Below are 24,853 nucleotides of genomic sequence, written 5' to 3' on the forward strand. Positions count from 1 at the left end.
AATCATCTCCTCTGTCTGCCCTGTGCATCTCCACTGGTTTGGTCAACATCCAGGGCTTATAGTGTTTACTCTCTGCAACCAATTTAGCTGGAGGTAGTCAAAAAGGTTTTATACTGTAGCACCTCACACATACAAACACACACACCGCCTCATACTGCAGCATCCCACACATGTCCTCACACACATCCTCCTCACAAATCCCAATCCAGGATAGAGCAAGTTGTCATCCCATAGTTTAATATACTGGGCAAACGCTACCGTGTGTTGCTCAAATAACATGTCTGAGGACCCACATCCTGTCTCAACCAAGGTGTCATTCAACAGCTTACTGGACTGTGAAAACACTACATAATGTTTCTAGAACATCACGCAAACATGTCTCAATATAGCCACAAATACTGCTCCCCCTGTAAAGTGTTTGTCTTAGCCGGAGTGCAAAATGATCATAAAATACATACATTGAATACATAAACACAACAGTTTGCTAGCTTTCAGTAGCGCTCACTAGCTTCCTAGTGAGGCACTAACAACTCCCATAGCGTTAGAAGCACTACAGTACATAACCTGATGTGGAGTCAGTAGCTGCTACAGTACACAACCTGATGTGGAGTCAGTAGCTACTACAGTACATAACCTGATGTGGAGTCAGTAGCTACTACAGTACATAACCTGATGTGGAGTCAGTAGCTACTACAGTACATAACCTGATGTGGAGTCAGTAGCTACTACAGTACATAACCTGATGTGGAGTCAGTAGCTACTACAGTACATAACCTGATGTGGAGTCAGTAGCTACTACAGTACATAACCTGATGTGGAGTCAGTAGCTACTACAGTACATAACCTGATGTGGAGTCAGTAGCTACTACAGTACACAACCTGATGTGGAGTCAGTAGCTGCTACAGTACACAACCTGATGTGGAGCCAGCTGCTGCTACAGTACATAACCTGATGTGGAGCCAGCTGCTGCTACAGTACATAACCTGATGTGGAGTCAGTAGCTGCTACAGTACATAACCTGATGTGGAGCCAGCTGCTGCTACAGTACATAACCTGATGTGGAGTCAGTAGCTGCTACAGTACATAACCTGATGTAGAGCCAGCTGCTGTTACAGTACAGTACAGTACGTGTGTGTGTGTGTGTGAGAGAAGCTTTATCCAGATACTGCTGGTGGGCGGCGAGGGAGGGATGGTTACAGAGTGTGACCACAGATGGGAAAGGCCAAACCCACACAAACAGATTGTGAGGCTGTGATATCTGGCAAACGGAGGGTGAAAAATAGCGTCGGTTTAAACTGTGAAGTCGACTGGAGAAGGATTGATTTGTGGTAACCCCACAGAGCAACTTCTGTGCAGCAGATTGATGCTTCATTGTGACAGACAGGAAGCCCAAACTGGATCCAAAATTCACATGATATTGTATTCACAAACAAGTCAAACTGGGTCCAAGAGACACATGATATTGTATTCACAAACAAGTCAAACTGGGTCCAAGAGTCACATTATACTGTATTCACTAACAAGTCAAACTGTATCCAAGATTCAAATACTATATTCCTCACTAACAAGGGAGATGCATGTTCTGTGCTGCCTCTGTGGCCAATACTTAAGATAATCAATCTCTCTCTCACTCATCCAAACATTCAGACATGTAATATACGATCTGTATCCTGACGAGAGGGTGTGTAATACAGAGATGCCTTTCATTTGTTGGTAACGGTGCTGAAGTGGTTGAAATAAACAGGAAACTTCAACCGATTAGACTGATCAACTCCTTTATGTAGCCTTCACTTAAATCATGACAACTGTTCCTTGTGCTGAGAGAAGAACCGTCTTCAATACATTATGAAAGCTTGGTTGTCTCTCTCTCGTTGGTTCACTGAGAGAAGAACTGTCTTCAATACATTATGAAAGCTTGGTTGTCTCTCTCTCTCGTTGGTTCACTGAGAGAAGAACTGTCTTCAATACATTATGAAAGCTTGGTTGTCTCTCTCTCGTTGGTTCACTGAGAAGAACTGAATTCAATACATTATGAAAGCTTGGTTGCGTTGGTTCACAGAGAAGAACTGTCTTCAATACATTATGAAAGCTCTCTCTCTCGTTGGTTCACTGAGAGAAGAACTGTCTTCAATACATTATGAAAGCTTGGTTGTCTCTCTCTCTCGTTGGTTCACTGAGAGAAGAACTGAATTCAATACATTATGAAAGCTTGGTTGTCTCTCTCTCTCGTTGGTTCACTGAGAGAAGAACTGTCTTCAATACATTATGAAAGCTTGGTTGTCTCTCTCTCTCGTTGGTTCACTGAGAGAAGAACTGTCTTCAATACATTATGAAAGCTTGGTTGTCTCTCTCTCTCGTTGGTTCACTGAGAGAAGAACCGTCTTCAATACATTATGAAAGCTTGGTTGTCTCTCTCTCTCGTTGGTTCACTGAGAGAAGAACTGTCTTCAATACATTATGAAAGCTTGAAAGCTTGTCTCTCTCTCTCGTTGGTTCACTGAGAGAAGAACCGTCTTCAATACATTATGAAAGCTTGGCTTTGTCTCTCTCTCGTTGGTTCACTGAGAGAAGAACTGTCTTCAATACATTATGAAAGCTTGGTTGTCTCTCTCTCTCGTTGGTTCACTGAGAGAAGAACTGTCTTCAATACATTATGAAAGCTTGGTTGTCTCTCTCTCTCGTTGGTTCACTGAGAGAAGAACTGAATTCAATGAATTATGAAAGCTTGGTTGTCTCTCTCTCTCGTTGGTTCACTGAGAGAAGATCTGTCTTCAATACATTATGAAAGCTTGGCTGCCTCTCGCTCGTTCACTGACATATTGACAGTAGCTACATATTCCCAGCTCAGTGTAATTATAATTCCAGAGCTACATATGAGTGCACTCCTCTGGATGTCTTGGGCCAAAAGGAAAACCCAAGTCATCCAAGCATTACATTCCTCGCTCCCTATGAAAGCTTTCTATAGGCCTTCTGTGAATCTGTGAAATTACAAAACTGCAAACCTTCTGTCAAATGAAGGACTTACATGATTATGTAAAAGGTCTGTTGTTTGAGAAATCATAGACGAATCCGTAATGTAGCGATATGAATACGTACTCAGAATACAATACTTATCTGTTATGTAACACCATCAGGAAGTATTCACACCCCTTGATTTAAACATTTTGTTGTGTTACTGCCTGAATTGAAAATGGATTAAATATATATATATATATTTTATACATAATAGCCCATCATGAACAAAGTGAAAACATGTTTTTAGAAATGTTTACACATTTATTGAAAATGAAATACTTGCTGGAGAGCCATTTTCAAGTATTGCCATAGATTTTCAAGCCGATTTAAGTCAAAACTGTAACTAGGCTACTCAACGTTGTCTCGGTAAGCAACTCCAATGTATATTTGACCTTGTGTTTCAGGTTATTGTCCAGCTGAAAGGTTCATTTGTCTTCCAGTGTCTGGTGGAAAGCAGACTGAACAAGGTTTTCTTCTAGGATTTTGCCTGTACTAAGCTTCACGTGTCGCATAATACACCCAGTCACTACAAAGATACAGGCATCCTTGTACTAAGCCTGTACTAAGCTCTATTCTTTTTGGGGGGTTTTATACTAAAAGATTCATACCCATAACCACCATGCTTGAGAAAATGCCACATTTTTTGCTGTTTTACTTTACTTTTTTTGCAAACAGGAAGCATGTGTTGTAACATTTTTAATATGTACAGGCTTCTTTCTTTTCACTCTGTCATTTAGGTTAGTATTGTGGAGTAACTACAATGTTGTTGATCCATCCTCAGGTTTCTCCATTAAACTCAGTAACTGTTCTAAAGTCACCTCATGGTGAAATCCCTGAGCCGTTTCCTTCCTCTCAGGCAACCGAGTTAGGAAGGATGTCTGTATCTTTGTAGTGACTGGGTATATTATCTTTGTAGTGACTGGGTATATTATCTTTGTAGTGACTGGGTATATTGTCTTTGTAGTGACTGGGTATATTATCTTTGTAGTGACTGGGTATATTATCTTTGTAGTGACTGGGTATATTATCTTTGTAGTGACTGGGTATATTATCTTTGTAGTGACTGGGTATATTATGCGACGCGTGAAGCACATTTTCACTCCTTAACATATGTAGGCTTACCAGAACAAAGGGATTGAATCCTTCTTTTTTTTAACCTTTATTTAACCAGGCAAGTCAGTTAAGAACAAATTATTATTTTCAATGACGGCCTAGAAACAGTGGGTTAACTGCCTGTTCAGGGGCAGAACGACAGGTTTGTATCAGCTCGGGGATTTGAACATGAAACATTTCGGTTACTAGTCCAACGCTCTAACCTCTAGGCTACCCTGCCGCCCCATTCTTGACTCAAGACATTTCAGCTTTTCATTTGTAGAAATGTCAAAAAACATAATTTTTGTTTGACATTATGGAGTGTGCAGGCCAAAGACACAAACTCTAAATGTAATCCATTTTAAATTCAGGTTGTAACAACAAAATGTGGGAAAAGTCAAGGGGAGTGAACACTTCCTGAAGGCACTATAAGTCTGCTAGTAGCTAATTACTCTGTCACGTGATACACTAGATTGACCTCAATGACACAAACACACACACACACACTTTGTAGTTAATTACTCGTTTAGTTTTGGACTTTGACTTTTAACATTCTAATTACTTGTTTTCATTATGCACAAGCTAATATTTCAGAGGTCGCAAAAGAACAAAAACAACAGCCGACCGGTATATTTGTTGGTGGTTGATTTTACAAAATCTACATTAGCTCTAATCTAAAATCATTAGAATTTCAGTTGGTGCATCCACCCAGTGTGGGTTAACGATAGCCACGACTTCAACTCCACTAGACCACTGTATCCAACCTCTCACCCTGTGAGCCACCTGCACCAGCTCAGAGCTTCTTTCCTTTCAGCCTCTCTGATGGGGGTTTATTTTGTCTGGACTAAAAACAGTCAACTGCTGATATACAAATACACTGATATGGTCTATACATGCATTTTGGATTTTGAGTGAAGAGGCGTCTGACAGCGGTAGACATTACAACTCCAACTTCTCTGAAGTACTGTATCCCCACATCTCTCCCTCTGAGCCACCTTCGTCCCTGAGCACTTCCTCCCAAACGTGGAAAACACAGGGACTGATTTAGACCTGGGACACCAGGTGGGTGCAATTCATTATCAGGTAGAACAGAAAACCCTGCAGGCTCCGGACCTCGTAGGGTAAGAGTTGAATACCCCTGCCCTATATAGTGCGATACTTTTGATAAGGCTCTCTGTCTAATGTAGTGCACTACATAAGGAATAGGGTGCCATTTGGGAAACATACACTATCTAAGACAGGCCCGCTCTGCCTCGAGCATTAGGCAGGATGAATAAATGCATGTGATCCAGCTCGCTGGAATAGGAATGATGCATATTCCCGTTTGTGTCTGCATGGCTGACTTCCCCGTAGTAACTGTTGAGGAGGCTAGGAGGCCATGTAATCCATCAGTAAATGCTTGTCCTTGACATTAATTCATCCTGGTTGAATAATGAATGATACCAAAGAAGGTCTTGTGTACCACTGTTGGACATGAGGATAACTCGCCTCTACACCACCATCTCTTTGTCTGTATCCAAAATGCCACCCCAGTCCTTATTTAGTGCAATACTTTTGACCAAGGCCCATGGTAGAAAGTAGTGCACTAAATAGGGAATAGGGTGCCATTTGGGATGTAGGCCTTTTGTGAGATATTAAACATTGATCATATATTCTAATGTGTTCATTATATATTACACGCTTCCTTCTTTATCCCGAGTCTTCTTTCCTCTGATGGACTGGTAGGTCTCTACGTATGGAAAGAATATAGCATCTTGCTATACTGCTAGAGATAGTCTTCGTGTGTGTGTGTGTGTGTGTCTGTGTGTGTGTGTGTCTGTGTGTGGCTGGCAGTCTTACCTTGAGGTGCGTCGGCATCGCAGGTCTTGGTAGTCCAAGTGGTATTATTCCCTGGTGGCATCGGGCTCTGACCAAACACACACACAAAAAGAGGCATGTTTCTCTTCTCCATAGCAAACAAAGTATCCAGTACTGTTTGTTTGCTATAATATGAAGGATGTGCACTTAAACTAACTAAGCGTACACAGTTTTCCATTCAACTCAACTGCAATCCAGAAAATAAAACATGTATGGTCATCATTGTATTCCACCAAGGTGTGTAGCTAAGGCAGCTAATGAGGCTAATGTGGCTAATGAGCCTAAGGCAGCTAATGTAGCTAATGTGGCTAATGAGGCTAATGTAGCTAATGAGGCTAAGGCAGCTAATGTAGCTAATGTGGCTAATGAGGCTAATGTAGCTAATGAGGCTAAGGCAGCTAATGTAGCTAATGTGGCTAATGTGGCTAATGAGGCTAATGTAGCTAATGAGGCTAAGGCAGCTAATGTAGTTAATGCACTGATGTAGTTGATGTAGCTAATGAGGCTAAGGCAGCTAATGCAACTAATGTAGCTAATACAATAACTGTTCGTTATCATATTTTGTTGTGCTGCCATTTACATTTAAAATCACATGTTTATCCTTCAACCAATCATGAACCAAAGCCTTTAGGAGGATTCAGGAGGATGGAACCCTCACTCCTTTAGGAGGATTCAGGAGGATGGAACCCTCACTCCTTTAGGAGGATTCAGGAGGATGGAACCCTCACTCCTTTTAGAGGATTCAGGAGGATGGAATCATCACTCCTTTAGGAGGATTCAGGAGAATGGAACCCTCACTCCTTTTAGAGGATTCAGGAGAATGGAACCCTCACTCCTTTTAGAGGATTCAGGAGGATGGAACCCTCACTCCTTTAGGAGGATTCAGGAGGATGGAACCCTCACTCCTTTAGGAGGATTCAGGAGGATGGAACACTCACTCCTTTAGGAGGATTCAGGAGGATGGAACACTCACTCCTTTAGGAGGATTCAGGAGGATGGAACACTCACTCCTTTAGGAGGATTCAGGAGGATGGAACCCTCACTCCTTTAGGAGGATTCAGGAGGATGGAACCCTCACTCCTTCAGGATTCAGGAGGATGGAACCCTCACTCCTTCAGGATTCAGGAGGATGGAACCCTCACTCCTTCAGGATTCAGGAGGATGGAACCCTCACTCCTTCAGGATTCAGGAGGATGGAACCCTCACTCCTTCAGGATTCAGGAGGATGGAACCCTCACTCCTTCAGGATTCAGGAGGATGGAACCCTCTCTCCTTTAGGAGGATTCAGGTGGATGGAACCATCACTCCTTCAGGAGGATTCAGGAGGATGGAACCCTCACTCCGTCAGGAGGATTGAACCCTCACTCTTTCAGGAGGATTCAGGAGGATGGAACCCTCACTCCTTCAGGAGGATGGAACCCTCACCCCTCACTCCTTCAGAGTTTGTTAGATTTAATCCACCCAAATTGACAGTGAAACCCAAATAGAAGAATGTTAGAGCAGGGTCTAAGTTATAAATCCCCTGGTTCCCTGTTCCAATGGATCAGAAGGAGACAATGGTGTTAAGGACAGAGAGAGAGATGATGAATGAGGCTGGGTATAGGGGTGAACAGTATTGGTGTGTGTTAGTGATGTGGATTTACACTCATTAAAATATCTTTGCTTAGATTTCTAACATTATTAATGACTTGCTTTTTTACACAAGAAATGACCCCCCCCACACACACACCCACCCACCCCCCCACCTCCTCCCCAGACATGCTCAACCCCACCCCCTCCCCAGACACCCCCACCCCAGATCCCCCAAACACACCCCCACTCCCTCTGAGGTGATGTGATTCAGAAACATAATGTTAACTTTCACTGCTATGCGGATGACACACAGCTGTACTGTACATTTCGATGAAACATGGTGAAGCCCCAAAATTTCCCTCGCTAGAAGCCTGTGTTTCAGACATAAGGAAGTGGATGGCTGCAAATGTTCTACTTTTAAACTCGGACAAAACAGAGATGCTTGTTCTAGGTCCCAAGAAACAAAGAGATCTTCTGTTGAATCTGACAAATCTCGATGGTTGTACAGTAGTCTCCCCAGACCCCCCCCCCCCACACACACACACACACACACACACACACACCCTATCCCCAGACACACCCAGCCCTTCCCCCACACACCCAGCCTGGGGTCACCTGCAGCAGATAGTTCTGGCTCCCGTACATGACGTACTGCGGGGCCAGACTGTAGATCATGAAGCTGGTGTGAAGGACAATCAGCAGTAGAATCATGCAGAGGAAGAGGAGGGCCTGGGGACGGGTTCTCTTGGGTCTGATCTTGTACAGCTGTCAGACAACACAGTTCAATTAGATTAGTATGTCTGCTGTCAGACAACACAGTTCAGTTAGATTAGTATGTCTGCTGTCAGACAACACAGTTCAGTTAGATTAGTATGTCTGCTGTCAGACAACACAGTTCAGTTAGATTAGTATGTCTGCTGTCAGACAACACAGTTCAGTTAGATTAGTATGTCTGCTGTCAGACAACACAGTTCTGTTAGATTAGAATGTCTGCTGTCAGACAACACAGTTCAGTTAGATGATTACGTCTGTTGTCAGTTAGATGATTACGTCTGTTGTCAGTTAGGTGATTACGTCTGTTGTCAGTTAGGTGATTACGTCTGTTGTCAGTTAGGTGATTACGTCTGTTGTCAGTTAGGTGATTACGTCTGTTGTCAGTTAGGTGATTACGTCTGTTGTCAGTTAGGTGATTGTCAGTTAGGTGATTACGTCTGTTGTCAGTTAGGTGATTACGTCTGTTGTCACGTCTGTTTCAGTTAGGTGATTACGTCTGTTGTCAGTTAGGTGATTACGTCTGTTGTCAGTTAGGTGATTACGCCTGTTGTCAGTTAGGTGATTACGTCTGTTGTCAGTTAGGTGATTACGTCTGTTGTCAGTTAGGTGATTACGTCTGTTGTCAGTTAGGTGATTACGTCTGTCAGTTAGGTGATTGTCAGCTAGATGATTGCTGTTTCAGTTAGGTGAGCATGATTACGTCTGTTGTCAGTTAGGTGATTACGTCTGTTGTCAGTTAGGTGATTACGTCTGTTGTCAGTTAGGTGATTACGTCTGTTGTCAGTTAGGTGATTACGTCTGTTGTCAGTTAGGTGATTACGTCTGTTGTCAGTTAGGTGATTACGTCTGTTGTCAGTTAGGTGATTACGTCTGTTGTCAGTTAGGTGATTACGTCTGTTGTCAGTTAGGTGATTACGTCTGTTGTCAGTTAGGTGATTACGTCTGTTGTCAGTTAGGTGATTACGTCTGTCAGTTAGGTGATTACGTCTGTTGTCAGTTAGGTGTTAGTCAGTGATTACGTCTGTCTGTCTGTTGTCTGTTGTCAGTTAGGTGATTACGTCTGTTGTCAGTTAGGTGATTACGTCTTCAGCTCTGTTGTCAAGTTAGGTGATTACGTCTGTTGTTAGTTAGGTGATTACGTCTGTTGTCAGTTAGGTGATACGTCTGTCTGTTGTCAGTTCCAGGTTGATAGAGCATGTCTTCTGTGATGAAACATAGTTATGGTGATTATGTCTGTAAAAACAATAGAGAATGTCAGTTAGGAAACATGATATAGATAGTATGTCTGCTGTCAGTTAGATTAGTATGTCTTCCAGCTAGTTAAAAACAATAGAGCATGTCTTCTAGGAAGTGATAGAGACAGGAAACATGCAGTTATAGATAGTATGTCTGCTGTCACATTAGCATGTCTTCCAGCTAGTTAAAAACAATAGAGAATGTCTCCTAGGAAGTGATAGAGACAGGAAACATGCAGTTATAGATAGTATGTCTGTTGTCAGTTAGATTAGTATGTCTTCCAGCTAGTTAAAAACAATAATGCAGACACCTGCTTTGCTTGCTGTTTGGGGTTTAAGGCTGGGTTTCTGTACAGCACTTTGAGATATCAGCTGATGTACAAAGGGCTATATAAATACATTTGATTTGATTTGATCATCATGGAGAAACAGCGAAAGCAGGTTCATCTACCACACATAGATGTAGCAATGAGACATAATGATACAAATCTTCTATTATGTGAATTATTGTGAATACTTTATGAACGGGCAAGTGTGTGTGTGTGTGCCTAGGTGTGTGTGTGTGTGTGAGTGTGTGTGTGGGGAGCTGTCCTGACCCGTATCCAGAAGAACCAGATGCCCATGTTCCTGATGCCGGCCATGGAGGTGAACACAAAGTACATGGTGATGACAGTGATCAGGACATAATCCAACGGGAACACCTGGGAGACATCAGGTCAAAGGTTAGAGACACAGAGAGAGAGAGAGACACACACACACACAGAGAGAGAGAGACAGAGAGAGAGAGAGATAGATTACACAGATCCACAAAGAATTCGAAAACAAATCCAATTTTGAAAAACTCCCATATCTACTGGGTGAAATTCCACAGTGTGCCATCAAAGCAGCAAGATTTGTGACCTGTTGCCACGAGAAAAGGGCAACCAGTGAAGAACACGCACCATTGTAAATACAACCCATATCTATGCTTATTTATTTTATCTTGTGTCCTTTACCATTTGTAGATTGTTAAAACACTGTATATATATAATATGACATTTGTAATGTCTTTATTGTTTTGAAACTTCTGTATGTGTGATGTCTACTGTTAATTTTTATTGTTTATTTCACTTTATATATTATCTACCTCACTTGCTTTGGCAATGTTAACACATGTTTCCCATGCCAATAAAGCCCTTGAATTGAATTGAATTGAGAGAGAGAGAGAGAGAGACACAGAGAGAGAGAGAGAGAGAGAGAGAGAGAGAGAGAGAGAGAGAGAGAGAGAGAGAGAGAGAGAGAGAGAGAGACAGAGAGAGAGAGAGACACAGAGAGAGAGAGAGAGAGAGACACAGAGAGAGAGAGAGGAGACAGAGAGAGACAGAGAGACAGAGAGAGAGACAGAGAGAGAGACAGAAGGCGTGAGAGATACAGAGAGACAGTGTGATAGCTCCCAACTCATTCCTTTTTAACAGGGAATCATTCCAATATCCACACACACACAGAGCTGTGTTGAGATGGGGCAATTAGCATCAGTCTGCTGGTCTGTAACTCTGTGTGAGGTAATACAGTAGGGGGAGTGCTGCTCAGTGTGAGGTAATACAGTAGGGGGAGTGCTGCTCAGTGTGAGGTAATACAGTAGGGGGAGTGCTGCTCAGTGTGAGGTAATACAGTAGGGGGAGTGCTGCTCAGTGTGAGGTAATACAGTAGGGGAGTGCTGCTCAGTGTGAGGTAATACAGTAGGGGAGTGCTGCTCAGTGTGAGGTAATACAGTAGGGGAGTGCTGCTCAGTGTGAGGTAATACAGTAGGGGAGTGCTGCTCAGTGTGAGGTAATACAGTAGGGGAGTGCTGCTCAGTGTGAGGTAATACAGTAGGGGAGTGCTGCTCAGTGTGAGGTAATACAGTAGGGGAGGACTGAGGAGTAGGGGAGTGCTGCTCAGTGTGAGGTAATACAGTAGGGGAGTGCTGCTCAGTGTGAGGTAATACAGTGGGGGAGTGCTGCTCAGTGTGAGGTAATACAGTAGGGGAGGACTGAGGTAATACAGTAGGGGAGTGCTGCTCAGTGTGAGGTAATACAGTAGGGGAGTGCTGCTCAGTGTGAGGTAAGTGCTACAGTAGGGGAGTGCTGCTCAGTGTGAGGTAATACAGTAGGGGAGTGCTGCTCAGTGTGAGGTAATACAGTAGGGGGAGTGCTGCTCAGTGTGAGGTAATACAGTAGGGGAGTGCTGCTCAGTGTGAGGTAATACAGGAACGTACTGAAGAGAACGTCTTCAGAGAATGCACTCAGAGCATGGTAGTATGGAGCTTGGTAGTATACATATTGAGAAACTGTAGGTGTGTGTGTGTGTGTGTGTGTGTGTGTGTGTGTGTGTGTGTGTGTGTGTGTGTGTGTGTGTGTGTGTGTGTGTGTGTGTCTAGGTGTGTGTTCGCTTCAGTGGGTCGCTCAAAAAATAATAAATGTAAAAGTTTTTGAAAACTCTTTGAAAGTCATGCTGACGGAAAAGGACTGTCCAATAAGTTGCTTTGGCTGCACGACACTGTGGAGGAAATGTTAATGCCTGGCACTTTGGCAGCTTTACACTCATAACTCCGACTGGGCTTGACATGCATGTTAAATAGTAGGATACACTGTGACCTTTACAATTCCCATCATCATATCCTCCTACAAGCCAATCAGGGGCTGGATGATCTCAAATAGCAGCCTATGTTCTATATATGTCAACAACTCTCTCTCCATCTCTCAAAAGTAGTGCGCTATGTAGGGATTAGGAACCCAGGGTTTTGGTCATTCACATCACAGAGAAGACATTATGAATACGCCAGTAATGTGGTGGTGATTATTCTCCTTCACCATGGGTCCTAGGGGAATAATATATTTTAATTAAAGTATCCTACTCTAATTGCAGAAATCAACGGCCAGGACTTCTCTCTGGCTGTGTCCCAAATGGCACCTTATTCCATATATAGTGCACTACTTTTAACCTGGGCCCATAGGGATCTTGTCAAAGGTAGTGCATTATATAGGGAATGGAGTGCCATGTGGGACCCATTCTTTCTCTAGTACTTCTTGATCTGATTAGCTGATTTGACAACGATGACGAAGGGTGGCAATGGAACGATTATATACCAAGGCACCGGAACACTTACCATTCCACTACTAACATCAAATTAAAGTAAAATACACTCATTTAAATCTCTACCGAGCCACATACCATTTTACACTTCTGATAAAGTAATATCTAAAAGTTAAAATTATGAACATTATCCCACTGAGGCCAACGGCATGGAACATTATCCCACTGAGGCCAACAGCATGGAACATTATCCCACTGAGGCCAACGACATGGAACATTATCCCACTGAGGGCAACGACATGGAACATTATCCCACTGAGGGCAACGACTTGGAACATTATCCCACTGAGGCCAACGACATGGAACATTATCCCACTGAGGCCAACGACATGGAACATTATCCCACTGAGGTCAACGACATGGAACATTATCCCACTGAGGCCAACGACATGGAACATTATCCCACTGAGGCCAACGACATGGAACATTATCCCACTGAGGCCAACGGCATGGAACATTATCCCACTGAGGTCAACGACATGGAACATTATCCCACTGAGGTCAACGGCATGGAACATTATCCCACTGAGGTCAACAACATGGAACATTATCCCACTGATGGAACATTATCCCACTGAGGCCACGACATGGAACATTATCCCCTGAGGCCAACGGCATGGAACATTATCCCACTGAGGCCAACGACATGGAACATTATCCCACTGAGGCCCAACGACATGGAACATTATCCCACTGAGGCCAACGGCATGGAACATTATCCCACTGAGGCCAACAGCATGGAACATTATCCCACTGAGGCCAACGACATGGAACATTATCCCACTGAGGCCAACGGCATGGAACATTATCCCACTGAGGCCAACAGCATGGAACATTATCCCACTGAGGCCAACGGCATGGAACATTATCCCACTGAGGCCAACGGCATGGAACATTATCCGACTGAGGCCAACGGCATGGAACATTATCCGACTGAGGCCAAAGGCATGGAACATTATCCCACTGAGGCCAACGGCATGGAACATTATCCCACTAAGGCCAACAGCATGGAACATTATCCCCCTGAGGCCAACAGCATGGAACATTATCCCACTGAGGCCAAAGGCATGGAACATTATCCGACTGAGGCCAACGACATGGAACATTATCCCACTGGGGTCAACAGCATGGAACATTATCCCACTGAGGCCAACAGCATGGAACATTATCCCACTGAGGCCAACAGCATGGAACATTATCCCACTGAGGCCAACGACATGGAACATTATCCCACTGAGGTCAACAGCATGGAACATTATCCCACTGAGGCCAACAGCATGGAACATTATCCCACTGAGGCCAAAGGCATGGAACATTATCCCACTGAGGCCAAAGGCATGGAACATTATCCCACTGAGGCCAAAGGCATGGAACATTATCCCACTGAGGCCAACAGCATGGAACATTATCCCACTGAGGCCAACAGCATGGAACATTATCCCACTGAGGCCAACGACATGGAACATTATCCCCCTGAGGCCAACAGCATGGAACATTATCCCACTGAGGCCAACGACATGGGACATTATCCCCCTGAGGCCAACAGCATGGAACATTATCCCACTTTAAGGAAAGAGGGCTTCAGTATACTCCCAGGCTGCGCGCAGACACACATGACATACACATATACACACACAAACACTTAACCGTTTTGTCATTTAGCAGACGTTCTTATTCAGAGCGACTTACAGTAAGTGCATTCATCTACACACAAACACACAAACAGTACTCACAGGCTGTAGAGTCAGCAGGAGTTCATTCAGAGGGTTGGTCAGGTTGGTGCCAAACACCATGAAGCCAGAACTGATGCCAGCAGAGTGAAGAGCTTTGTCCAAACTGCAGAACAGAACAGACTAGTTTAGTTCTCTTCCAAGGAAATTATTGTTCACAGGAGGGTACATTCACAGACACAAACTATTTCACATTAGTTTAACAACACAAACTATTTCACATGAGTTTAACAACACATTACTATAACAGACACAAACTATTTCACATGAGTTTAACAACACATTACTATAACAGACACAAACTATTTCACATGAGTTTAACAACACATTACTATAACAGACACAAACTATTTCACATGAGTTTAACAACACATTACTATAACAGACACAAACTATTTCACATGAGTTTAACAACACATTACTATAACAGACACAAACTATTTCACATGAGTTTAACAACACATTACTATAACAGACACAAACTATTTCACATGAGTTTAACAACACATTACTATAACAGACACAAACTATTTCACATGAGTTTAACAACACATTACTATAACAGACACAAACTATTTCACATGAGTTTAACAACACATTACCATAACAGACACAAACTATTTCACATGAGTTTAACAACACAAACTATTTCACATGAGTTTAACAACACATTACTATAACAGACACAAACTATTTCACATGAGTTTAACAACACATTACTATAACAGACACAAACTATTTCACATGAGTTTAACAACACATTACTATAACAGACACAAACTATTTCACATTAGTTTAACCATGCATCATAAATCCATATGAACTTTTATCAGATATGAGATCTGACAGCACTCTGAAACTTCACTGGCTACACTAACTACAATCACAAGTAACAACACTGCCTGTGTGACTCATGAGTCTTAGTAACAACAGTGTCTGTGTGACTCATGAGTCTTAGTAACAACACTGTTTGTATGACTCATGAGTCTTAGTAACAACACTGTCTGTGTGACTCCTGAGTCTTAGTAACAACACTGTCTGTGTGACTCCTGAGTCTTAGTAACAACACTGTCTGTGTGACTCCTGAGTCTTAGTAACAACACTGTCTGTGTGACTCATGAGTCTTAGTAACAACACTGTTTGTATGACTCATGAGTCTTAGTAACAACACTGTCTGTGTGACTCCTGAGTCTTAGTAACAACACTGTCTGTGTGACTCATGAGTCTTAGTAACAACACTGTCTGTGTGACTCATGAGTCTGAGTAACAACACTGTCTGTGTGACTCATGAGTCTTAGTAACAACACTGTCTGTGTGACTCCTGAGTCTAGTACTGTCTGTGTGACTCCTAAGTAAACACTGTCTGTGTGACTCCTGAGTCTTAGTAACAACTCTGTCTGTGTGACTCATGAGTCTTAGTAACAACACTGTCTGTGTGACTCATGAGTCTGAGTAACAACACTGTCTGTGTGACTCATGAGTCTTAGTAACAACACTGTCTGTGTGACTCATGAGTCTTAGTAACAACACTGTCTGTGTGACTCATGCGTCTTGGTAACAACACTGTCTGTGCGACGTGGGCCTGTACTATCTATACTAACTATTACTATCGTACCCAGAAACAGTCATACTTACGTGTTGTAGTCAATAAGAGTGACTGCATTACATTTGTATGGCAGGTTAGGTGTACAGGAGTCTACTTACTTTGAAATGAACAGAGCCACAACAAACAGCAGAGCGAACAGGATGAAGAAAATTCCCAGCAGAATCTGGAGAGAGAGAGAGAGAGAGGAGGGAGAGGAGGGAGGGAGGGAGGGAGGGAGGGAGAGGGAGGGAGGGAGGGAGGGAGGGAGGGAGGGAGAGGAGGGAGGGAGAGAGAGGAGGGAGGGAGGGAGAGGGAGGGAGGGAGGGAGGAGGGAGGGAGGGAGGGGGGAGGGAGGGAGGGAGGGAGGGAGGGAGGGAGGGAGGGAGGGAGGGAGGGAGGGAGAGGAGGGAGGGAGAGAGAGAGGAGGGAGGGAGAGAGAGAGGAGGAATAGGGAGAGAAAGAGAGGAGAGAGAGGGAGAGAGATAGAGAGAGTAGGGAGGGAGAGAGAGAGAGAGGAGGGAGGGAGAGAGAGAGAGAGAGAGGAGGGAGGGAGAGAGAGAGGAGGGAAGAGGGAGGGAGAGAGAGAGGAGGGAGGAGGGAGGGAGAGAGAGAGGAGGAATAGGGAGAGAAAGAGAGGAGGGAGGTGGGAGGGAGAGAGAGAGAGAGGAGGGAGGGAGAGAGAGAGAGAGGAGGAGGGAGGAGAGAGAGAGAGAGAAGAGGGAGGGAGGGAGAGAAAGGGAGGAGGGTGGGGAGAGAGAGAGGAGGGAGGGAGAGAAAGGGAGGTGGGAGGGAGAGAGAAAGGGAGGTGGGAGGGAGAGAGAAAGGGAGGTGGGAGGGAGAGAGAGAAGGGAGGTGGGAGGAGAGAGAGAGAGAGGAGGGAGGGAGGGAGGGAGGGAGGGAGGGAGGGAGGGAGAGAGAGAGAGAGAGAGAGAGAGGGAGGGAGGAATAGGGAGAGAAAGAGAGGAGGGAGGGAGAGAGAGAGGAGGGAGGGAGAGAGAGAGAGAGGAGAGAGAGAGGAGGGAGGAGAGAGAGAGGAGGGAGGGAGAGAAAGGGAGGAGAAAGGGAGGGAGAGAGAGAGAGGGAGGAGGGAGGGAGGGAGGGAGAAAGGGAGGAGGGAGGAGGGAGGGAGGGAGAGAAAGGGAGGAGGGAGGGAGAGAGAGAAAGGGAAGAGGGAGGGGAATAGGGAGAGAAAGAGAGGAGGGAGAGAGAGAGAAAGAAAGGAGAAAGAGACAAAGAAAGAGCGAAAAGGCGAGAGAAAGAGAGAAGATAAAAGAGAGATGTTATGTTGTTGAAGGCATCAGTCACAAGGGAAGTGTTCAGTATTAATATCCTCCATGCTGTAGACTACATGCAGAGGGGACTAAAACGTGTTAGAATGGCAACTCATGAGCCTTCAGACTTTAACCTAAAGGTCATGTCATTTGTCAAAGCATGGCCATATGGACTGGCCGGGCACAGAGCGCGGTCTGCTACTGCTGCCAAAGGTGACGGGGAGGCGAAACAGAGGCCCAGACCTCTGTGTGTGTGTGTGTGTGTGTGTGTGTGTGTGTGTGTGTGTGTGTGTGTGTGTGTGTGTGTGTGTGTGTGTGTGTCTGTGTGTGTGTGTCTGTGTGTGTGTGTGTGTCTGTGTGTGTGTGTGTGTGTGTGTGTGTGTGTGTGTGTGTGAGTGAGTGAGTGAGTGTGTGTGTCTGTGTGTGTGTCTGTCTGCTCGCCAGCCTTCCAGTGGCCCTTCTGGCCTCAGGTCAGCTAAAAATGTCACTTACCAACTTTGTCCACCAGGGGAAAAAATACAGTCAAACACATGTACACACATGTGCCAGATACAGACACCCCACAACACACACACACACACACCAAACACGTGCGCACACAGACACAAACACCATGACATTGCTGAGCCCAATGACATCTGACAGCCTGTGTTAATCTTCTGGGTCTAACTGTGTCTCCTTCAGAAAATGCTGTCTCTCTGTGAACAACATGTAGTATCCCTGTAATAACCACGGCTGTGATAACCGCGGCTGTAATAACCACGGCTGTGATAACCACGGCTGTGATAACCACGGCTGTAATAACCACGTGATAACCATGGCTGTAATAACCACGGCTGTAATAACCACGTGATAACCACGGCTGTAATAACCACGGCTGTAATAACCACGGCTGTAATAACCGCGGCTGTGATAACCACGGCTGTAATAACCACGGCTGTAATAACCACGGCTGTGATAACCACGGCTGTGATAACCACGGCTAATAACCACGTGATAACCACGGCTGTAATAACCACGGCTGTGATAAACCACGGCTGATAACCACGGCTGTGATAACCACGGCTGTAATAACCACGGCTGTGATAACCACGGCTGTGATAACCACGGCTGTGATAACCACGGCTGTGATAACCACGGCTGTAATAACCACGGCTGTAATAACCACGGCTGTGATAACCACGGCCTGTGATAACCACGGCTGTAGCCACGTGATAACGGCTGTGATAACCACGTGATGTGTAATAACCACAGCTGTAATAACCACGGCTGTGATAACCACGTGATAACCACGGCTGTAATAAACAACTGTAATAACCACGGCTGTAATAACCCTGTAATAACCACGGCTAACCACGGCTGTGATAACCACGGCTGTGATAACCACGGCTGTGATAACCACGGCTGTGATAACCACGGCTGTAATAACCACGGCTGTAATAACCACGGCTGTAATAACCACGGCTGTGATAACCACGGCTGTGATGATAACCACGGCTGTGATAACCACGGCTGTAATAACCACGGCTGTAATAACCACGGCTGTGATAACCACGGCTGTGATAACCCGGCTGTAATAACCACTGTGATAACCACGGCTGTGATAACCACGGCTGATAACCACGTGATAACCACGGCCACGTGATAACCACGGCTGGATAACCACGTGATAACCACGGCTGTAATAACCACAGCTGTAATAACCACGGCTAATAATAACCACGGCTGTAATAACCACGTGATAACCACGGCTGTGATAACCACGGCTGTGATAACCACGGCTGTGATAACCACGGCTGTGATAACCCGGCTGTGATAACCACGGCTGTGATAACCACGGCTGTAATAACCACGGCTGTGATAACCACGGCTGTGATAACCACGGCTGTGATAACCACGGCTGTGATAACCACGGCTGTGATAACCACGGCTGTGATAACCACGGCTGTGATAACCACGGCTGTAATAACCACGGCTGTAATAACCACGGCTGTGTCCCACACGTAGGGTTGCAAAGGTTTGGAAACCTTCTGGGACATGTTCCATGGGAAGTCAAGCCTGGGAATTTCGCTTAAGTTCATCCCAAAAAAAGTTAGCTTATAACAGTGAACCTTTTTTTACACAAGGCAATTCTAGGTCTTGTGGCATATTTTGGTTAAACTATCCCCAATTCAATGGAGTTGCAACCCTCTACATGCACAGTGCATTCTGCCATCACATGTACAGCTGATTCTCAAGATCTTGCAAACTAATGAGATGCTATTGAGCCCACACTACTACACTGTCTGAGCCAAGGACTACATGCTTTCTGGTAAGTTTTGATTACAATACTGGGTGGGGTGAAAACATTTTCTACTACATAAATATTTTTTTTGTTAACTAGTAAATAGTAGCCTACAGCAAAGTCAGTTTAAATCATTTCTATCTTGTTAACAATCTGTTTTTTCTACCATGCGGGTTTTAGCGTGTTTGAGCCTGCTAACTGAGTATTAATTCACCTGTTTCCATACTTTTCATTTTAAACATGTATCTTATCTTACTAAGGAGCTGTTTAATCTAACTGCTTAACTATTTATCTGTACATGGAATTGTATTATTTATTTTTTTACACATTTCTTTCTAATCTTTCCAGGAAAATGCCACGGACACTGTCTGATGTGTGGAGACATTTCACTGCAGCTAATGTAGAAGGAAAAGCTGTGTACATTTGCAAATACTGTGCCAAATCATATGTGAAGAATGCAACAAAGATGCAGAATCATCTGGCCAAGTGCATAAAGTTCTCTCAGCGTTCACAACAAGTAACCTCTGACAGAAATCCTTCTACTTGTATTCGATAGCAACAGCTCATGGTCCTCCTAGAATCCGATGTTTTTTTGACCCAATGGAGGAACGTAGTCAGAGAAATGCTGATGAATGTCTTGCTCGAGCTGTGTATGCAACTGGTTCACCTCTGATGCTCACAGGCAATGTGTATTGGAAGATATTTCTGAATGTTCTTCACCCAGCATACAACCCTCCAACCAGACATGCTTTATCTACTAATTTGCTGGATGCAGAGTTCAACAGAGTTCAAGTGAAGGTCAAGCAAATCATAGAGTTGGCAGACTGTATTCCAATCATCTCTAATGGGTGGTTGAATGTTTGTGGGCAAGGAATAATTAACTACATAATCTCCACCCCTCAACCAGTATTCTACAAGAGCACAGACGTAAGGGACAACAGACACACCGGTCTCTACATTGCAGATGAGCTGAAGGCAGTCATCAATGACCTTGGACCACAGAAGGTATTTGCACTGGTGACAGACAATGCTGCGAACATGAAGGCTGTTTGGTCTAAAGTGGAGGATCCTACCCTCACATCACACCCATTGGCTGTGCTGCTCATGCATTGAATCTGCTCCTCGAGGACATCATAGCACTGAAAACAATGGATACATTCTACAATAGAGCCAAGGGAATTGTTAGGTATGGGAAGGGTCATCAAGTTATAGCAACAATCTACATCACCAAGCAAAGTGAGAAGAATTAGAGCACCACATTCTGTTCTGAAATACATCAAAAAGCATGAAGACTTCTGCCTGAAGCCCACACACGCCGCAGCGTACATGTTGGACCCCAAGTATGCTGGCAAGAGCATCCTGTCTGGTGCAGAGATCAACAAGGCCTATGGTGTCATCACTTCTGTGTCTCGCCACCTTGGCCTGGATGAGAGCAAGGTTCTTGGCAGTCTGGTGAAGTACACTTCCAAGCAAGGGCTTTGGGATGGAGATGCAATATGGCAGTCGTGCCAACATATCTCATCAGCCACCTGGTGGAAGGGACTTTGTGGATCTGAGGCTCTTTCCCCTGTTGCCTCCATCATCCTCCAAATCCCACAAACATCAGCTGCCTCAGAGCGCAACTGGTCCTTGTTTGGAAACACATACACCAAAGCACTAAACAGGCAGACCAACACAATGGTTGAAAAATTGGTGGCCATCCGGGCTTTTTGAGCCTGACAACAAGCCATCCTCAACAAGGTTGGAAAGTGACCGTGAAGATGAGGCCTCAGAGTCTGATGTTCAAGAGGTGGACATTGAGGAAGTCCAGGGAAAAGACATGGAAGCCCGAGAGGAAGACAACCAAAGCTTTAGTTTCCAGACTATATTTTTACAGAAGTATGTTGAAAACATTTTTGGGAGATGGATCATTGGGGATCATTCAATATTCCCTTTCTTTTGTTGTTCAGTGAAATCAACCCATGTGAAGAGTCAACTAAAATGTTTGTTTTTTATTTCTATTGGAAGGATTAAATCATTATGTCTACTTATGATGAGGTAAAAGGTTGATGCTTCTGTCTCCATATGATTGGGCAAATATATCCAATGCAAAAAAACATCTACATTTAAATGGTATTAATAATAATTTGCATATATTGCCGTTAATTCCCATATATTCCTGTTTATTCCCATATATTCCCGTTAATTCTCACGGAAAGTTTCCACCTCGGAATATTCCCCAAAATGTGCAACCCTACCCACATGTAACCCTAACCCATAACATGTAGTATCTCTGTAATAACCACATGGAACCCTAATCCACAACATGTAGTATCTCTGTAATAACCACATGGAACCCTAATCCACAACATGTAGTATCTCTGTAATAACCACATGGAACCATAACCCACAACATGTAGTATCTCTGTAATAACCACATGGAACCATAACCCACAACATGTAGTATCTCTGTAATAACTACATGGAACCCTAATCCACAACATGCAGTATCTCTGTAATAACCACATGGAACCATAACCCACAACATGTAGTATCTCTGTAATAACTACATGGAACCCTAATCCACAACATGCAGTATCTCTGTAATTACCACATGGAACCCTAATCCACAACATGTAGTATCTCTGTAATAACCACATGGAACCATAACCCACAACATGTAGTATATCTGTAATAACCACATGGAACCCTAATCCACAACATGTAGTATCTCTGTAATAACCACATGGAACCCTAATCCACAACATGTAGTATCTCTGTAATAACCACATGGAACCCTAACCCACAACATGTAGTATCTCTGTAATAACCACGGCTGTGTCCCACATGGAACCCTAACCCACAACATGTAGTATCTCTGTAATAACCACATGGAACCCTAATCCACAACATGTAGTATCTCTGTAATTACTACATGGAACCCTAATCCACAACATGTAGTATCTCTGTAATTACCACATGGAACCCTAACCCACAACATGTAGTATCTCTGTAATAACCACATGGAACCATAACCCACAACATGTAGTATCTCTGTAATAACCACGGCTGTGTCCCACATGGAACCCTAACCCACAACATGTAGTATCTCTGTAATTAACCACGGCTGTGTCCCACATGGAACCCTAACCCACAACATGTAGTATCTCTGTAATAACCACATGGAACCCTAATCCACAACATGCAGTATCTCTGTAATTACCACATGGAACCCTAATCCACAACATGTAGTATCTCTGTAATAACCACATGGAACCCTAATCCACAACATGCAGTATCTCTGTAATAACCACATGGAACCCTAATCCACAACATGCAGTATCTCTGTAATTACCACATGGAACCCTAATCCACAACATGTAGTATCTCTGTAATTACCACATGGAACCGGAATCCACAACATGTAGTATCTCTGTAATAACCACATGGAACCCTAATCCACAACATGTAGTATCTCTGTAATAACCACATGGAACCCTAATCCACAACATGTATGCAGTCTATCACAGTGCCATCCGTTTTGTCACTAAAGCACCTTATACCACCCACCACTGCGACCTGTATGCTCTGGTCGGCTGGCCCTCGTTACATATTCGTCGCCAGACCCACTGGCTCCAGGTCATCTACAAGTCCATGCTAGGTAAAGCTCCGCCTTATCTCAGTTCACTGGTCACGATGGCAACACCCATCCGTAGCACGCGCTCCAGCAGGTGTATCTCACTGATCATCCCTAAAGCCAACACCTCATTTGGCCGCCTTTCGTTCCAGTACTCTGCTGCCTGTGACTGGAACGAATTGCAAAAATCGCTGAAGTTGGAGACTTTTATCTCCCTCACCAACTTCAAACATCAGCTATCTGAGCAGCTAACCGATCGCTGCTGCTGTACATAGTCTATTGGTAAATAGCCCACCCATTTTCACCTACCTCATCCCCATACTGTTTTTATTTATTTACTTGCTCTTTTGCACACCAATATCTCTACCTGTACATGACCATCTGATCATTTATCACTCCAGTATTAATCTGCAAAATTGTAATTATTCGCCTACCTCCTCATGCCTTTTGCACACATTGTATATAGACTCCCCCCTTTGTTTTCTACTGTGTTATTGACTTGTTAATTGTTTATTCCATGTGTAACTCTGTGTTGTCTGCTCACACTGCTATGCTTTATCTTGGCCAGGTCGCAGTTGCAAATGAGAACTTGTTCTCAACTGGCCTACCTGGTTAATTAAAGGTGAAATAAAAAAATTAAAAAAAATGTAGTATCTCTGTAATTACCACATGGAACCGGAATCCACAACATGTAGTATCTCTGTAATAACCACATGGAACCCTAATCCACAACATGTAGTATCTCTGTAATAACCACATGGAACCATAACCCACAACATGTAGTATCTCTGTAATAACCACATGGAACCCTAACCCACAACATGTAGTATCTCTGTAATAACCACATGGAACCCTAACCCACAACATATAGTATATCTGTAATAACCACGGGTGTGTCCCACATGGAACCCTAATCCACAACATGTAGTATCTCTGTAATAACCACAAAGAACCCTAACCCACAACATGTAGTATCTCTGTAATAACCACGGGTGTGTCCCACATGGAACCCTAATCCACAACATGTAGTATCTCTGTAATAACCACATGGAACCCTAATCCACAACATGTAGTATCTCTGTAATTACTACATGGAACCCTAATCCACAACATGTAGTATCTCTGTAATAACCACATGGAACCCTAACCCACAACATGTAGTATCTCTGTAATAACCACGGGTGTGTCTCACATGGAACCCTAATCCACAACATGTAGTATCTCTGTAATAACCACGGCTGTGTCCCACATGGAACCCTAATCCACAACATGTAGTATCTCTGTAATAACCACATGGACCATAATCCACAACATGTAGTATCTCTGTAATAACCACGGCTGTGTCACATGGAACCCTAATCCCTATATAGTCCACCTCGTCTGTGTGTGTGTGTATCTGTCTGTGTGTATGTGTCTGTCTGCGTGTGTCTGTGTGTGTGTCTGTCTGTCTGTGTGTGTCTGCCTGTCTGTGTGTGTGTGTCTGTCTGTCTGTGTGTATGTGGCTGTGTGTGTGTCTGTGTGTGTGTCTGTGTCTGTCTGTCTGTCTGCCTGTCTGTCTGCCTGTCTGCCTGTCTGTCTGTGTCTGTGTGTGTGTGTGTGTCTGTCTGTGTCTGTCTGTGTGTGTGTCTGTCTGTGTGTGTGTCTGTGTGTGTGTCTGTCTGTGTGTGTCTGTCTGTCTGTGTGTGTGTGTGTGTGTGTGTGTGTGTG

General features: G+C 44.1%; 1 protein-coding gene across 1 annotated transcript in view; it reads right to left on the bottom strand.

Moving 5' to 3' along the window:
* Positions 1 to 5,255: 5,255 nt before the first annotated feature.
* The window catches only part of lmbrd1 (LMBR1 domain containing 1), a 163,814-nt gene continuing 144,216 nt past the window's right edge, over positions 5,256 to 24,853 (bottom strand). The window contains exons 10-14 of the mRNA XM_042317801.1: positions 16,095 to 16,159; positions 14,394 to 14,496; positions 10,143 to 10,247; positions 8,153 to 8,302; positions 5,256 to 6,014 (exon numbers count right to left, since the gene is read on the bottom strand). Coding sequence (XP_042173735.1) covers positions 5,874 to 6,014; positions 8,153 to 8,302; positions 10,143 to 10,247; positions 14,394 to 14,496; positions 16,095 to 16,159 — 564 coding nt within the window. The 3' untranslated portion in view covers positions 5,256 to 5,873. The remainder of the gene's footprint in view (positions 6,015 to 8,152; positions 8,303 to 10,142; positions 10,248 to 14,393; positions 14,497 to 16,094; positions 16,160 to 24,853) is intronic.

The sequence above is a fragment of the Oncorhynchus tshawytscha genome, unplaced genomic scaffold (genome assembly GCF_018296145.1).
Source record: "Oncorhynchus tshawytscha isolate Ot180627B unplaced genomic scaffold, Otsh_v2.0 Un_scaffold_3672_pilon_pilon, whole genome shotgun sequence".
In the NCBI taxonomy this organism is placed as follows: domain Eukaryota; kingdom Metazoa; phylum Chordata; class Actinopteri; order Salmoniformes; family Salmonidae; genus Oncorhynchus; species Oncorhynchus tshawytscha.